Genomic DNA, 16,369 nt, shown 5'->3' on the forward strand with positions numbered 1-16,369 from the left:
ATAAGATACTTTTCTCCATACTCGCCGATATTCACTCCAAATTTATGAAGATCTGGGACACATGGATAACCTACGAGGATCACCTTACTCTGGACAGTTCTTTACTTTACAGATGATCACTTTAATGGGCCGCCACTGCTATACTTAGCTGACTGGACCCCACAGGATTTATCCCCCCCATCCTTCCAGGGAAGTTCTTCACCGTCTCTTTTTTTAATTTTACTATAACCAGCACTACCTCTAGATGGCCATAACCTACTTTATAATTCTCTTCATTCAACTTTGGGTCCTCCATCTGTCTTTACAAAATCTCCTTTCCCTCTCCCCTGCTATAGAGACAAGCACCTTCACTGGCAGCAAATGTCGCCATGTAGTTATATATTCACTCATGGTGGCAACCATATACTGTATACTCATTATATACACAGGTTCTGCTTCCTGCTTTGCTACAACATGTTTATTTTACAGCTTTTTTTCACAATGTGATTCGGGGAGCTGGCCAGCTCACTGAAACCAGGCATTCCCTGTCTGGGTGCTTGAGGTGACTGTAGCCATTTTAGTGTACTTGCAACAAGAACAATTGAGTACTGTCCGTGATACTTATTTTTATTTGCACTAACATCCAAATTTTCAGGACAAGCTTTCAGGGTGTGACTCCTTCAAGGTCCAAGCGGTACTAATACACAAGTTTGTTTTTTCATTTTTTTGCAGTTTTTTCCCTTCAGAGTTTGTCTTAAAGGGGTGTCCCAGCAGGGAATTATTTATTTATTTATTTTTAAAGTCAGCAGCTAAAATAAAAATAAAAAAGTAGCTCCTGACTTTTAAAAATGACACTTACCTTTCCAGGGCGCCCGCGATGTCGGCCGCCCGAGGCTGACCCATCCCTCGGCTCTTGGGTTCCAGCGCCGCCATCCTCACTAAGGGAAACAGGCAGTGGAGCCTTGCAGCTTAACTGCCCGTTTCCTACTGTGCATGCGCGAGTCACGCAGCGATGTGTGAATGGGATGTGCTGTGTTAGGAAACACACAGTTCCCAGAACACAGCGCGTCCCATTACCCAGAAGACCAGGCAAGGAGGAGAGAAGACCGAAGATCATGGACAGTACTCAATTGTTTGTCTGTGTGATATCTCATTTAGTTGTTTGGCAGCTAGGCAAAGTATAGGAAAGGGTGATCTATTCTACCTCTAGAAACCAGTATATATCATAAACCTAAAGGAGCCAGAGCACAGTTTAAAAACGTTATGTTTAATGTTAAACATGTACTGCTATTAAGTGCGCTTGTAATTAACTCCTGCGCTACAAACTCAAGACTAATGACTCACAAAATGTGACTAAAACAATTAGTGACCAATTAAACAAAATAATAATTAACAGGTTGCTGCATGCACAAAATTGTGTTTGCACAATTCATAAAAGGTTATGGAGGTAAGTGCTCAGCTAATAGTCTGTGCAAATATATGAGTGCAACACCAATACTAGTTAGTTAAAATGTAATATTTGTAGCCCAACACTTATTTACCTCATAACCTTGATGTACATGCTAATAACTGGTTGTTCTTATATTATTTTGTACTGTTCTATATAATCAGCTTGTTGACAGGCAGCATAATAATAAAAAAAATGAAAATCAGTAGCAGGCTGCTCAACTCCCAAGTAGCCAGATACCTTTCAGCTCTGGCTGTACAAAAACGCATGAGTAGAAGATAAAGCTACTTAGTACCAGAATGCGCATATGCCACCAACAATGACATACACTCAACTGTGCAGCTTGCCAGCCTCTTGAATACCTCACACTACCCTGTTTACTTAACCAGAAACATATGCCCAAAAAAATAAAAATAAAAAAAAGTCATTTAAAATGTATTGGACATGTGTAGTACACTCTTTCCTTCTCCCCTGTAGGAATGAGCTCAGGCATATTCAGACACAAGTCCAATCCCACCTGAGCTATCCCTCTAGGAAGCCATCAAAGCTGAAAGCCAGTAATAGGTGGCAGAGGCATAAAGCCTCACATAATCAAGAGGCATATTTACGTGCGGCTGCATGGTGAACGATGCATCCATCGCCACTTTTGCCTTTGACAGCTTCCTGGTGGGATAGCTAAGGTGGGTTCAGACCTGTGTCCAAACATGCCTGATCTCATCGATGCTCCCCATCGCAACAGATGTGGGATAGAGAGAAACAAATTCCATTTGTTGTAGTTCTCTCTCACTTATATAAAACGGATAACATTCAATCTGCATATGATGTCAGTTAAAACAAACCAAAAATAAAAATGTCATATTTAATGCCTTTATCAGCACAGATTTATCCAATCAGTCTTAATTAACTCTTCCTACTCCCTTACTTTTCTGTTGATTTTTTTAGTTTATTTCGGATAGGTTAAATAAAATCTAGACTACTGGTACAAATGGATGAAACTAAGATCAAAAGCAAAATGCTCAGACTAAAACTTAGGTTTATGGAGCTGTGTGTGGTGTTCCGCACATGTATTTCTGAGCATAACCTAAGCCCTTCCAGATGAAATTTGGGCACTCTAATATGGGCAGCCAGCTCTAAAGCAAAAAGTATTAGACAATACTTTTCTGCTTTTATTGCTGGAGGACTAGACTAAAAAAAAAGGTAACATTTTAAACAACGCATTCCAATATATGCTGTGACCTATACCTGTCTGCATTTTTTTTTCAATTCTCAAAAGGAAACACTAGAGGGTACAGATGTTATTATCTTCCACTGGGTCACCTTAAGTAGATCAGGAAGGTCCTAGCTAAATGCTGACTAGTCTCACTCATGCAGAGTGTAATAAAATTTTACTATGTGGAGCCAGATATTTTACTGAAAGGAAGCATTTATGAAGGCTTATCTTGGGCAGCCTGATTGCTTGTGCAGGAAATCAAAAGTTATGCTATTCTTTAAATAACACAGCTTTTGAACTAGTTAGGAACACAGATGCAGGTAAACTCGCTTTTATATAAGCACATGCACTGAAAAAATATTTTAAGGCAAATAAGGCACTACACTAATTACCCTCATCTCCTTATATACTAAAGCCATAAAAGAGCTTAAGCTAAACAATTTTAGGAGAAACGTTAAAGAAAAGGCAGTAACTGCTGTGTCAACCCCTTGAGCTGATATTTTGTATTTAATCCAAAGTTGTTTCATGTAAACCCTGAAATGAAATAATGGAAGCGTCTCAGTTTTGCCAAAGAGAAATGTTGCCCGAGTATATACTGCATAAACTGGTACAAAACTAATAATGTTGTCCACCCTTAATTTGCAGTTAAAAAAAACACCCTATAAATGCACCGTTTTAAGAAGGCAATGTGCTGTGTGAATACTGTAGTACAACCATACTGCCCATTAACAAACAGCAAATGTACAGACTACTGTACAAAGAAAAAAAGTCAGGTTCACACCAAAACATGGCGCAGGAAAGGGGCACTCCATGTATGTTTCCTGCACCCCAGGTGAATGCGCTGCCCTTATGAACTGCATGCGGGTGCCAATGTTAAAGGCACCCCAAACACAGATAGCAGTCAGTGTGTTTGCAGCAACTAAATCGCATGCTACCACAGTACCACGCGGTTTGGTGCAAAAAAATAAATAAATACGGTCCCGTGCCTTTTGCGGGCCATTCATATCTATGGGCTGTCAAAGCGCACTACATGGGAACACGTGCACTGGTGTGAACTGGCCCAAAATCTGAAATCTGATAATACTGTGGTAGTTTTTGGGTATCCATACCCAAAACGTTTTTCCTTTAAGTTTTGAATTGAGCTGGGAAGGATTAAAACTCCAGACAGATTTTACTGCAATCAGAGGCTCAGTGGGAGATAAACCTTAATTTTCTGTCTGGTAAATAGGTTGTCTCCCGTACAGCAAAACAGAAGTATTTCTTTTTATTATTATTATTGATTAGGGGAATGAAGAACTTCTGTCAGCTTTTCATTGTGGTCTGTTTCTCTGTTGCAGATTTTCCCTCACAACCTGTCTGGAGTCCCCCAAAACCAAAGTAAGGGCAAAGTTCTCTACCGAAGTCACAGAACACAGACAGAAGTGAAAAGATTCTCTTTTTAAAACTAATTAGGGAAAGGCCAGAACATGCCAGCTTTTTATCATTGTCCATTTTCCTGTTGCAGAGTTTCTCTCACTTCCTGTTTGCTAAAAGATTATCCCCAGCACAGAAAGGGAGCAAATATCTCACAAAAGAAGCCCCGGACAACAGGGAAAAAATTCCCAATAGGGGTTCTACAGTATCCTCATAGAAAAGAAACAAAAGTTTGGGGTATCAATAAATTTAACCTACACCTCTTTCTATCCAACACTGGAGACATTTTAATTCAGTGAAGTGGCATCCTAAATGCCCACTTTGGAGGCATTTACTGTTAATCAGGTTTTGCATGAAAATCTTACCAGCTGCCTTCTGAAAGTCCAATTCATGCCTATGGCTGGAGTCAGTCATACTCTTCTGGACGGCTGGGGACACCTTGAGTATGGCCCAGCCATAGGAATTAGTGGGGCATGCAGCTTCCTGAGCTGGACTCAGCCAGGTCCTTTTCCATGCAAAGGCTGTGTAATTCAAGGTAGAGCCATTGAAGATCTCCAGGACTAGGTCTGAAGGTAACTTGATATGGTATACAATAAGACAGGAGAGGGGAAGGAGTAGGGGACAACTTCAATACAAGTTAATTTGTTCTTTAAACAATTTTGCTGCAGTATTTACTTATACTATAACTAAAAATCAGTGGTCAAATAATATGATTAAAATGGGAAGCCATTCGCTAGAAAACATCTTTAAGACACCCCATTCCTAATTATTAATTAGAACATGTCACCATAATGCACAAACCAAATTCCATACCATATGTCCCTCAGCCCGTGCTTTGTTTTGCATGGCTTCCTGCTTCCTCTCCCAGAATTCCTCAACCTGTCTTGCTCTTTCAGCGGCCATATGTCCTCGATGTCTGAAGCACACAACAATATAGTCAGATAACATCCATAACATTAATTTTAAACAGAAGCAATTATTCTTACAAAAAAAATAAAAAAACACAACACTTGTAAAGTAACTGTAGAATTTACTTAACAAGCACTGGATAGAAAATTTCCATCATATGCAAACTCAACAGAAGAAATATAAAAAAGGACAAAAAAAAAAAAAGGAAATAATTTCTAGTACTGTTCAATGCACTTTATGTGCTTTAATATTTGAGAGGATTTTTGAAGATGTTTCTTACAGATGGATCTGTCATATGATCCTCACGTGTGGGCTTATCACATACATGGGCTGGTGCCCGCTGGCCCGACCCCATTATCGGATTTCCCAAATTAGTTTTTTTTTCTATGGTTACCAACAAGCTGCTATGTTTTTGGACTACTTTCTACTGTGCTAATGGACTTGTGTTTATCAATACTTTAGTTTTTCCCCTTTTTGACATCTTTATACTCGCCTCTGAGCTCAATCTGGGTTCATTGAACAGTTCAGCTCTGGAAATATGGTTTATCTGTATACCTTTTACATTGCATGTGTAGTGCTACTTATTAGATTGTAGTGTTGTTAAATTTGGTTTCCCACTTGTAGCATAAAAATTTTTTGTAAGAGAGCTTGAAACATAAAATAAAGGACCACATTAGAAATCACAGATTTTATAATTGATCATGAATATATAAAAAAAGGACTTTGTTTGAATACCATGGGAGTAAAAAAATAAAAAATAAATTAAAAAAAAGGAATACGTCTGCCCAACATTTGACCTTTTAGCTTCAATAACACTCTACCTGTTATGAATGAGCCACTAAAAGCAGAATTTGTATACAAAAGTATTAGGCAGGTGTGAAAAAATGCTGTAAATTAAGAATGCTTTCCAAAATAGAAGAGTTTACCGTACTTTTATCAACGAAATGGAAAGTAGATGAACAGAAGAGAAGTCCAAATCAAATTGTGCTAAATCGGCTATTTTATAAATGATCTTTTTTCTGTAATGTATTTAGTATACCATGGGTGTTTTTCAAAACAGCATGGCAGAAGCTGTTCCCTTTCAGTCACACGCTCACTGAAGCTTCATATATAGGTCGTATAGAGGGAAGGGGAAAACGAATTGACCAAACTAATTCACTTGTGCGTGTGAAATTCAGATTAAGATATTGGGCTTGATTAACAGCCTTTTTAAATTAAAACAGAAAAGGATATTCAGCGAGGAGCCCAGAACTCTACCTGCATATGAAAATATTAATTTATCTGACAAAAATATATGTTGTTATTTCCTTAAATAAACAGGCTGTATGGAAAATGTATCCACTCTTGGAGTCTTCTGTGTGATGTTGTTAAAATGTATAAATTTATTTATCAATGTTATTAATTTTTTACCTGTTAAGTGCTATTTAGATTGTTCAATTTAGCATGTGTTCTGGATAGCATAAAATAAAATTACAGAGTATTTACAGCATAGCAATAAAATGACCAAGTAGAATAGGGATGAGCTGGGGCGTGTTCGCACAGCCTGCCAGGAAGTCAGCACTGCACAGCGCTAATCACAAGCAGTGAGGCATTTTCCGATCTCTGCAGCCGCGCATCGGGACAATGTCTCAATGCCTGTGATTAGCGCACTGCCGATTTCCTGGCGGGCTCTGCACGTGGGCTGTGCGAACACACCAGAGCTCATCCCTAAAGTAGAAGTTGTGGAGAAGTAAAATGAGTGGACTACATGCAGGCTACAAGTGGTAAAAAATGAACTATTCATGTGCAATATTTCATAATTAAAATCCATAGTAAATGGAATTGACAAGGATTTTGTCAAAAAGTGATAAAAAAATTCAAAAAAGGGTAAGTGTAAAAAATAAAATGTTTTAACCAAAATAAAAACAAAAATGTAAAGCACCTCCATACCTCTCCTGCTTGCGTGCAAATGCGAGTGTCATGCCCTAATGCAATCGCACCACACATGTGAGGTATCACCACAATCATTAAAGGAAGACAACACAATACCAGTAATTCTAGCTCCAGGTCTCCTGTATAATTCTAAACTGGTAACCTGTAGAAGCTTTTAAAGCGTTACCTAGGAGATATATATTTTTTTGTGGGGGGGGGTCAAAGTCATTTTTCGTTAAACAAGTAAATTTATGTTCTAAGGCTGGCTATACATGGTTCAAACCGTTAATAGGCAGGCTGAATGGGTTCAACTGATTCTCTTGTGATGATCACTAGTGGCTGCTATAGCTGCTAGCAATAATCACTGTCCTCTCCTGGCGGGGATGGCTTCCCGGATGCCTCCGCCGGGAGAAGTCAATTGCTCGGAGGTAGGGATATCCCTGTCAGCACAGTCTGTATTGTTGGCGGAATCATGCAACCCACTTTTGCAGAAAATAAATTTGCACTGTGTATGGCCACCAGCCTAAGCTGGCCTGGCTATGAGATATTGAGGGTTAAATGGATACAGCAGGGCTGGCACATTGTTTATATAGAACATACAAGCTCCTGCTAAACCAGCATATCCCATTACCACAATGAGGCCACGTGTTACTACCAGGGTGTTTGTGGATAGAGCTATATGTCACTCTCTGAATATGGACAGCACAGAGACAGATTAAAAGCAGTGACAGGGCTGGCAGCCTTACCTTCCTTGCATCATCAATGCTGTAGGTCCAAGTGACTACAATGTCTGCAAAGTTGACAATGCTTTTGAGATTACAGTGGGACAGGTGGACCATAGCGACAAAAGGAAACATGACTGACATCATAGCTTACACTGAGTAAAATGAGGATGCTCCTGTTGCATCGTAAAAGCATCTTCCTGGATGAGTTCCAGTGGCAAACAAAGAAAGAGTGGTTAAAAATTCCTTAACTTTTTTTCCCCTCTTTTCCCATATGCCTTAAAACAGCCATAGATGGGTAGAATCTCAACCAGTTCTTCAGGAACCAGTTGAGATGTGATCAATCCATGGGGACAGGCTGATTGTATCCAAGTAAATACATCGATTGAATCGGGTACAATCAGCATGTCAGATTTCTAGAGTGTGATTTTTGCCAGAAGCTATAGCCACTATCAATAATCATTGTGTTCTACCAGCAGGGACGGCTTTCCTCACAACCCCCCCCCCCCCCACCGCTGGGGGAATACAGTAGCTCTACAGGAGGGATTCTCTCAACACTAACAGTTTTAATGGGGCAATCAAGTGATTTTTTTTTTCCTGCAATAATCTATGACCTGCCTTAGCCCACGTACACACGGTCGGAGATTTTGCCAACCAAATCCGTCGGATTTTGCCCGTCGGATTTAGTCCGACGGATTGTGTCCGAAACTGTTGCATACACACGGTTGGGCCAAGTTGTTGAAAAATCCGATCTTTCAGAACGTGATGACGTAATTTGGTTACGATGGGACTACATTCAGGCTAGTAGCCAATAGCTTTGATGTAGGAATTTGATCTGAGCATGCGTGGCACTTGGTCTGATGAAAATGCTATACACATGATCGGATTAGGTCCGTCTGGCCCAGTTGGTCGGGAAATATTTCCAACATGTTGGAAAATTGGGTCGGACGGAGATTCGGACGGAATCAGTCCGATGCATACCACACACAGTCGGATTATCTGACGACACGGTCCGATAAGACTCATTCCGACAGATTCTCCGACCGTGTGTACAAGGTATTAGACAATATTAATTTTAATCTGAAATGGCCCTGGGGCATGATATATGAGCAAAACAACGCACTCTTAACACATAGCTGTGTACACTCTACTTTTATTGGTAAAACAAAAAACACCCGATGGCTCTTTTAATACCACTGACCGGTCTGCACGTGCTTGTCGGGAAACCTGCTCTAGCCTCTTCAATTCCTTCCTCACTGCATCCCCATCAGGTAACGGATAAGGAGATGAAGGGCCATTAGGAGCTTCCGATGCAGCAGCTCTGCAGATGAAAGAGATTGATAGAATATAATCACTGGAGATATAAAAATGTTTTTTTAAATTATATATAGTGTCCATACAGCGGATGTCGAAATTCCTCCTCACTCCAAGCTGCTAGCACCCGTCTGATGCACTTCACAACATTGAAAAACATTAAAATAATGTGCAGCGCTTATCTACTATAAATCAATATAGTTTAGTATCTGATTTATAGTAGATAAGCGCTGCATGTTATTTGAATTTTATTAATTATTGGGGATAGTCAGACATCAGTCTTGCACAGACAGGTAATGTTGGGTTTTCTGGGAGGAACTAAACAGCTAAATTACATTTTCATTATGAAAACTCAACAAAAAAATAATAAAAAAAATTATTAAAAAAAACTGCTAAATAACAAAACCTTTGAGCTGCATCAGAGTTTTGTACTTCTGCTCGGTATTTGGCCTCTCTTTCCTCTGCTACTTTAACGCTTTCTTTCTGCTTTTGCATTTGTTCTAGTATGGAATGATAATACTCATAGGAAGAGCGACCTGCAGCTTGTGGTGGAGCTCCCCCTCCACCTCCACCAAAATATGTTGCCTGTAAAAGAATGACATTTTTTTGAGAACCTAACCATGAAACTATTATGCTGATCTATAAAGGACGGACACCATTTAGGTCTGAACTACAAAATAATATAATTGGCTTGTGATATCACCTTAATATCTCCACTTCCTCCTGAACCAATTACATTCTTCCAGCCTTGCTCTCTTGCGCGATTTATTCGCTCCAACTAAATGCATGAATGTAAATAACTTAGCAAGAAAATAGACATAAATAGGAAAGACTAAGCAAGCATTTGAAAAATATTGAAATGAGATAAGGATACAATCTGGTTAAAGGTTTTATAGACAGAAGTAATAAACATTGTAGCTTCAGGGCCTGGAAGAACAGCAGGACATTTCCAAACAATAAAAGTCATGAAAAGTGTTAGGGAGGAGAATACAAATTTAAAAAAAGAGAAGCTCGGAATTTTCTTTTTTTTCATCCAGAAATCATCCGGATGACACAGCGGGGACCTCGGGCTGTGACAGGTATTGTATGTGAAATACCGATCACCTTAACGTCCCACTCACCAGCATTGTGATTGACAGCACACTGTTCCAATGCTGGTGGGAGGTGGGACATTACAGCGATCGGTATTTCACATACAATACCTGCCACAGCCCCACATCCCCGCTGTGTCATCCAGATGATTTCTGATAACGGCCCCGACATGCTGCACCGGTGGTCACCGACATGTTGCACTGGTGGTTACTGACAAATGTGATAACTGTTTAGTGTTTTGTGGGGGGGTTTACTAATGGCTGATTTTTTGAAGACCCCAGAGTTCTGCTTTAAGGGTTCTTAGTAACTTTCTAGCAAAATAATGATTTTTACATATAGGAGAGAAATGTCAGAATTAGCCTAGTAGGGAAGTAGTTAAGACCAACTTGCAATCAGGCAAGATGCTTGCTCCAAACAAACATACATGCATAAGGCAAAAAAATGTTTTAACTTTTTTAGGTATGCTATGTGAATAGAAAACGCATTACATATAGTGGTTTTTTTTGTTTTTTTTTCAAATCTGACACTTTAAAAAGGTTAGGTGAATCCTAACAATGTCTCCTATTGGGTCCCTTTAGTCTGTTAAGTACATTGAAACAATTTTGTAATATCTGTTTGATAAGTGCAATAAATACTCCCTGATCCTGCCAGAAATCTCATCAACCAATAAGAATGCAGCACAGGAAGTTACCAGTTACATTATTCTCAGATGTCTACAGAATCTCTCCCCTCTAGGTTATGGGAGGGAAACCAGATCATGGGAAGGCGTTTGTAGTCCTGTCTTGTGACGACAACACTACAGTGAGTGAGGATTGTTAAAGTAGTACATGAAGTGTACTACTGATTGGATCAACAGGTAAAAGCATGACAGAAAAAGAAATCCAACAAAAGCCATCACAGGGAAGGACTGGTAAGCTACAATATATCATTTTTTTGTTCTGTAGTTTAGATATGCTTTCAATATCTTAAAGTGGAAGTAAACCCACTTTTTTAACTTTTACCTACAGGAAAGCCTATAATAAGGCTTACCTGTAGGTAAAAAAAATATCTCCTAAACCTGTACGGTTTAGGAGATATTCCCCTCGGTATGCGCCGCTGACTGCAGCGGCGCATGCGCACAAGGGGGTTCTCTCTGCGAAAATCCGGCAGCGCTCGTCCGGCCGGATTTAAATCTCCCGCGCGCATGCGCGGGAGTGACGATATCGCGGCTCCGGCCACTCACAGCGCCGGAGCCGCGATACCCGGAAGAGACGCCGAGGGAGCATGTCGGCTTCCTCGGCGTGGATCGGGCGAGATGTCGGGGCCTCGTTCTAAGGTAAGTATTTCATAATGAGCTAGTATGCGGTGCATACTAGCTCATTATGCCTTTTGCTTTGCAGGTTTTAAAAAAAAAAAAAAAAAAAAAAAAAAAAAATGCGGGTTTACTACCATTGGGAAAGAAAGGGAATACACTGGTTAGCATTCTTGCTTTTAGCTCTGCATTCTGGGTTTAAATTTTACATCAGATGCAATCTGTGTGAAATGTGGATGTTCTTCCCATGTTTGCATGAGTTTATTTCAGGTGCTCCAATTTGAACCCTAAACATTTTAGGTTAGTGGACTTCCTCCTAAAACTGGACCTAATGTGTTTATGTGACATTGGATTATAAGGAAAAGGAACTATTACAAATAAATCTATATTGCACTGTGAAGCGCTTGATTATATGTTACTGCTTTATGAACAAAGCAGATTACTGATATATAAAATACTTTTTGCCAGTTCAGTTGAAACCTACTATTACAATACTGTCACCTTGTGGACAAATATGAGATGGCAGAAAATCTGCAGTATCGACTATTTTAATAAATCAGAATTAAATTCTGCAGGGTGAGGGTAGGCTCTTGCCATGTGCAATTATATTATGAACGCTTACCTCCTAGTGTGCCCTTAGCTTAGCTAAATGGTGTGTTTTTTTTTTTTGTTTTTTTTTACAAAACACTTTACTTTGCATGTACTTTCTGCCCAAAAACACCTTGCAATTTTTTTGATGCGGGACATTGGGTCAACTATAAAACGTTGTCATACTCAAGACTACAGCAGCTGAAAATGTGAACTGGTAAGTGTACATCCAATAATGTGATTACAATCAGCTATGAATGCTCTGACAACTGCAAGGAGAAACTTGATCAGACTACACATGTTCAGTTACATGAAAAAAACACTGGACAATGAACACGCATGAGAGAGATAGATATGTCAGAAAGGAAACACAAAGAAACATAATATACTACTATCAGTAAGATCATCCAGTTTACCCTTTCCTTCTCCAGTCGTCTCATCTGTTCTGCTTTGAGTAAATTTATCTACCATGGGATTAGAAAAGAGATAGTAACACTTGGAAAGATGCATGGGACTTGTATACAAGAAGAGAAGAAAACAAAACCTCCATAACAAAAAAAACTGGTTTCAACTTACAACTTTTAATTTCTAAGCTGTAGGGGATATATATAAAAAAAAAAAAAAAAAAAAAAAAAAAAAGGAATTCTGTTTGCAGCTATGAGATTTCCATTCCTCCTGTGAAGAAAAACTGTCTATGCTGAACATTTATTTCAGTTTAATAACCTCTTATTTTTTTTATTACATAAAAGGACTTTTCAAACTATGGGGTCTGCCATTGCAGACCTTGCCTAATGGACCCGGCTAGTTTCCTGGTTGTCATTCTTTAAGACCTTGACCTGGAACAAGTATGCAACAAGGGCTTATGACTCTGACTTTCATCACCTGCATACTGAGGAAATCAGAGGATCAGCAATGGCAGTCCTCATTTTTTCTTGACAAATTAACCTAAACGATTAATATAGATGTTTCCAGTAAATGGCCAATTACATACAGAATGAAGTCCTCTTGAAGGACCTGAGCTTCAATAAGAGAATTTGCAAAATATGCACCACTGAATCTGTTATAACATCACAATAAAACCTTAAAATAATCATGAATAATTCTACAGCAATGACACCAGATCATGAACTAGGTAGAAAATATAAATAATTCTCCTGTGGCAAAGCAACTAAACATAAGTCACTCTCCTCCATTCAGACACTACATATACATTGTCTAATCAGTTTCTGGAATAACATTGTCAGTTATTGCTCTTATACACTTACATTTTAATATGTGCAAAGAAAAATGTATGCTTCTGATTATTTACAAAAAGGTAAAAGTCTTTGTTTGACATTAGCCATATAAACGGAGAAAACAACCTACCTGTTCTCGCTGCAGCCTCTCCTTCTCCATCTGTCTAATGTCCACTCTTTTTTTCTTGGCCACATCCTGCAATACATACAAGCTCTCATATTGCTCACAAGTTCCTTTAATAGAAGCTTCAAGGTAAAGAGGTGTTAGTGGAGTCATAACTGGCAAGGAAAATGTGGTTAGGAGGACAAGAGAAAGAAGAAACGAGGAGGAAAGGTTTGGAGGTGTTTGGTTAGGGTCATTCATTTATCTGCCAGCACTGGAAAAGCCAGCACCACAAGCAGCACTGCTAAGCCCTCAAGCTCTGTAGAACTAGAAGTCAGTCACAACAAAGAAAGCAGGAGGAGCAGCTTGATTGATACCTCTAACATTTTCCTCCTTTCTTCTACAGGGTTCACTTTCTTCATGGGAACTGCTGGGGCCTGGACAAAAAGTGAAACTGCAAATTAGAAGAGTACCCTTCTCGTTAAATTCATGGAAATAACTGTTATGCCAACACTTTTAGTGTCCATGCACACTGGCTTAAAAATAAACGCTGCTTCTAGAGGAGTTTAGTTTTTTTGCCTGTAGAAGCAGCTAAAGTTATCCTATGTGTCCACTCACATTAGGACATTTGGAGGGATATATTAAACTCAGTGTTTAGAGGCAGAAAAAAAAATTAAAAAAAAAAGTTGTGTTTTTGAGAGGCGTTTTCTGGCAGAAATATAATTAAAAAAAAAAAACAAAAAAAAAAAAAAACGCTAGACGCACCTAGACACGTACAAAAAACAAAAACGCTCAATAATAGCATTTTTTTCTGCCAAGAGCACTGGCGATTTTTAAATCTAGTGTGCATGAACGATGCCGTTTTTACTTATGCCCCATGGAATTCTTGGTATAAACATAAAAGGCTTCACGTATCTAAAAGAAAAACTGTCATGAACCAGATGTGACTGCGACAGTGAACCAGACACAAATAAGTGAAAGTAAATTTATTAAGCAAACGCATATAAATGTGAACACACCACCGATACAAACTAAGTGAACAAACCAGACAACCAAACAGTGAAGATAAGTAAATAAACCAGTATAAGTAACAAAAGGGAGTACCAGAATCGTAGTCAAGCCAGGCCGGGGTCATAAATAGGAGGTCAGCAGATGGGGGGACAAGGAGAAAGGGAACAGGTACAGGAGGCAGGATGCAGGGAATCAGGGATGCAGGGAATCAGGGATGCAGGGAATCAAGGATGCAGGGAATCAAGGATGCAGGGAATCAAGGATGCAGGGAATCAAGGATGCAGGGAATCAAGGATGCAGGGAATCAAGGATGCAGGGAATCAGGTATCAGAGATCAGGTATAAAACAGGCTGCAGGTCAGGGCTCAAGGACAATACCAAGGCGAAGTGTATATGAACTTGCCGGGTATTTACAATGGCTGCTGTCAATCATGCGACGCCTGACTGCAGAGGGCAATACCTGCTCCATACTGCCAGGATCCCTCCGCTGGTGGACACCAGTACTGCGGACCAAAGATTACATAATTCCAGCAGGAGACACCTGCTGGTGGATCGCAGTACTGCATGCCAAATGATTGATATTACCAGCGGAGGGAACATTTCCTGACAAAAACACCTAATCCTGACCAAAGCAATCAGTTTCCAGGAGACCTTTTACCAGTTGAAGCACAATAATTCAAGGAAGACTGTGTGCTCTAGGCACCATAAGCACTTTTTTTCCCAGCCATGATGCCCAAAGGCTGTAAACAAATGTATTCGCACAAAACAGAAACACATTTTAATATGGCAAATCGGAACCAGCATTCCTAATTTCTCCATGTTCCTCTCTTGTCACGTAACAGTAGAACTTGGGGTGATGTGGGAACATTTCTACTGTTATATTGTGCTCATAAGTAAAAAAACAAAAAACAAAAAAAAAAAAAAAAAAAAAAAACTATGGTTGCTTACAATACTTTCGATTCCTTAGCATTTAATTTTTCAAATCTACCAATGACTTGATGCTGCTACTTTGTAATATGTAACTGGGTAGTAGTAACGTGCGAATAGGAAAATGGAGTGCTTATTATACTAATATATATATATATATATATATATATATATATATATATATATATACACACACACACACACACACACACACTGCCTTGCGAAAGTATTCGGCCCTCTTGAACTTTTCAACCTTTTGCCACATTTCAGGCTTCAAACATAAAGATATAAAATTAGCAAATTAGCAAATAAAAAACTGAAAAGTGGTGCGTGCAAAATTATTCGGCCCCTTTACTTTCAGTGCAGCAAACTCACTCCATAAGTTCAGCGAGGATCTCTGAATGATCCAATGTTGTCCTAAATGACTGATGGTGATAAATAGAATCCACCTGTGTGTAATCAAGTCTCTGTATAAATGCACCTGCTCTGTGATAGTCTCAGGGTTCTGTTGAAAGCGCAGAGAGCATCATGAAGACCAAGGAACACACTAGGCAGGTCCGTAATACTGTTGTGGAGAAGTTTAAAGCCGGATTTGGATACAAAAAGATTTCCCAAGCTTTAAACATCCCAAGGAGCACTGTGCAAGCGATCATTTTGAAATGGAAGGAGTATCAGACCACTGCAAATCTACCAAGACCTGGCCGTCCCTCTAAACTTTCAGCTCAGACAAGGAGAAGACTGATCAGAGATGCAGCCAAGAGGCCCATGATCACTCTGGATGAACTGCAGAGAACTACAGCTGAGGTGGGAGAGTCTGTCCATAGGACAACAATCAGTCTTACATTGCACAAATCTGGCCTTTATGGAAGAGTGGCAAGAAGAAAGCCATTTCTCAAAGATATCCATAAAAAGTCTCGTCTAAAGTTTGCCACAAGCCACCTGGGAGACACACCAAACATGTGGAAGAAGGTGCTCTGGTCAGATGAAACCAAAATCGAACTTTTTGCCCACAATGCAAAACGATATGTTTGGCGTAAAAGCAACACAGCTCATCACTCTCAACACACCATCCCCACTGTCAAACATGGTGGTGGCAGCATCATGGTTTGGGCCTGCTTTTCTTCAGCAGGCACAGGGAAGGTGGTTAAAATTGAGGGGGAAGATGGATTCAGCCAAATACAGGACCATTCTTGATGAAAACCTGTTGCAGTCTGCAAA

General features: G+C 39.6%; 1 protein-coding gene across 10 annotated transcripts in view; it reads right to left on the reverse strand.

Annotated features, from left to right (window-relative positions):
• NEK1 (NIMA related kinase 1) overlaps positions 1–16,369 on the reverse strand; it is a 209,798-nt gene that overhangs the window by 147,017 nt on the left and 46,412 nt on the right. For 3 of the 10 annotated variants that reach the window (XM_077477189.1, XM_077477184.1, XM_077477185.1), the window contains exons 11-17: positions 13,592–13,651; positions 13,242–13,307; positions 12,269–12,340; positions 9,609–9,683; positions 9,312–9,490; positions 8,793–8,912; positions 4,863–4,965 (exon numbers count right to left, since the gene is read on the reverse strand). In XM_077477189.1, the coding sequence (XP_077333315.1) occupies positions 4,863–4,965; positions 8,793–8,912; positions 9,312–9,490; positions 9,609–9,683; positions 12,269–12,340; positions 13,242–13,307; positions 13,592–13,651 (675 nt within the window). The remainder of the gene's footprint in view (positions 1–4,862; positions 4,966–8,792; positions 8,913–9,311; positions 9,491–9,608; positions 9,684–12,268; positions 12,341–13,241; positions 13,308–13,591; positions 13,652–16,369) is intronic. The other 7 variants (XM_077477186.1, XM_077477192.1, XM_077477193.1 and 4 more) reach the window with 5 other exon arrangements.

Source organism: Lithobates pipiens, unplaced genomic scaffold (genome assembly GCF_037356315.1).
Source record: "Lithobates pipiens isolate NorthernLeopardFrog02 unplaced genomic scaffold, aLitPip1_a1.2 Scaffold_13, whole genome shotgun sequence".
NCBI classification, from domain to species: Eukaryota; Metazoa; Chordata; class Amphibia; order Anura; family Ranidae; genus Lithobates; species Lithobates pipiens.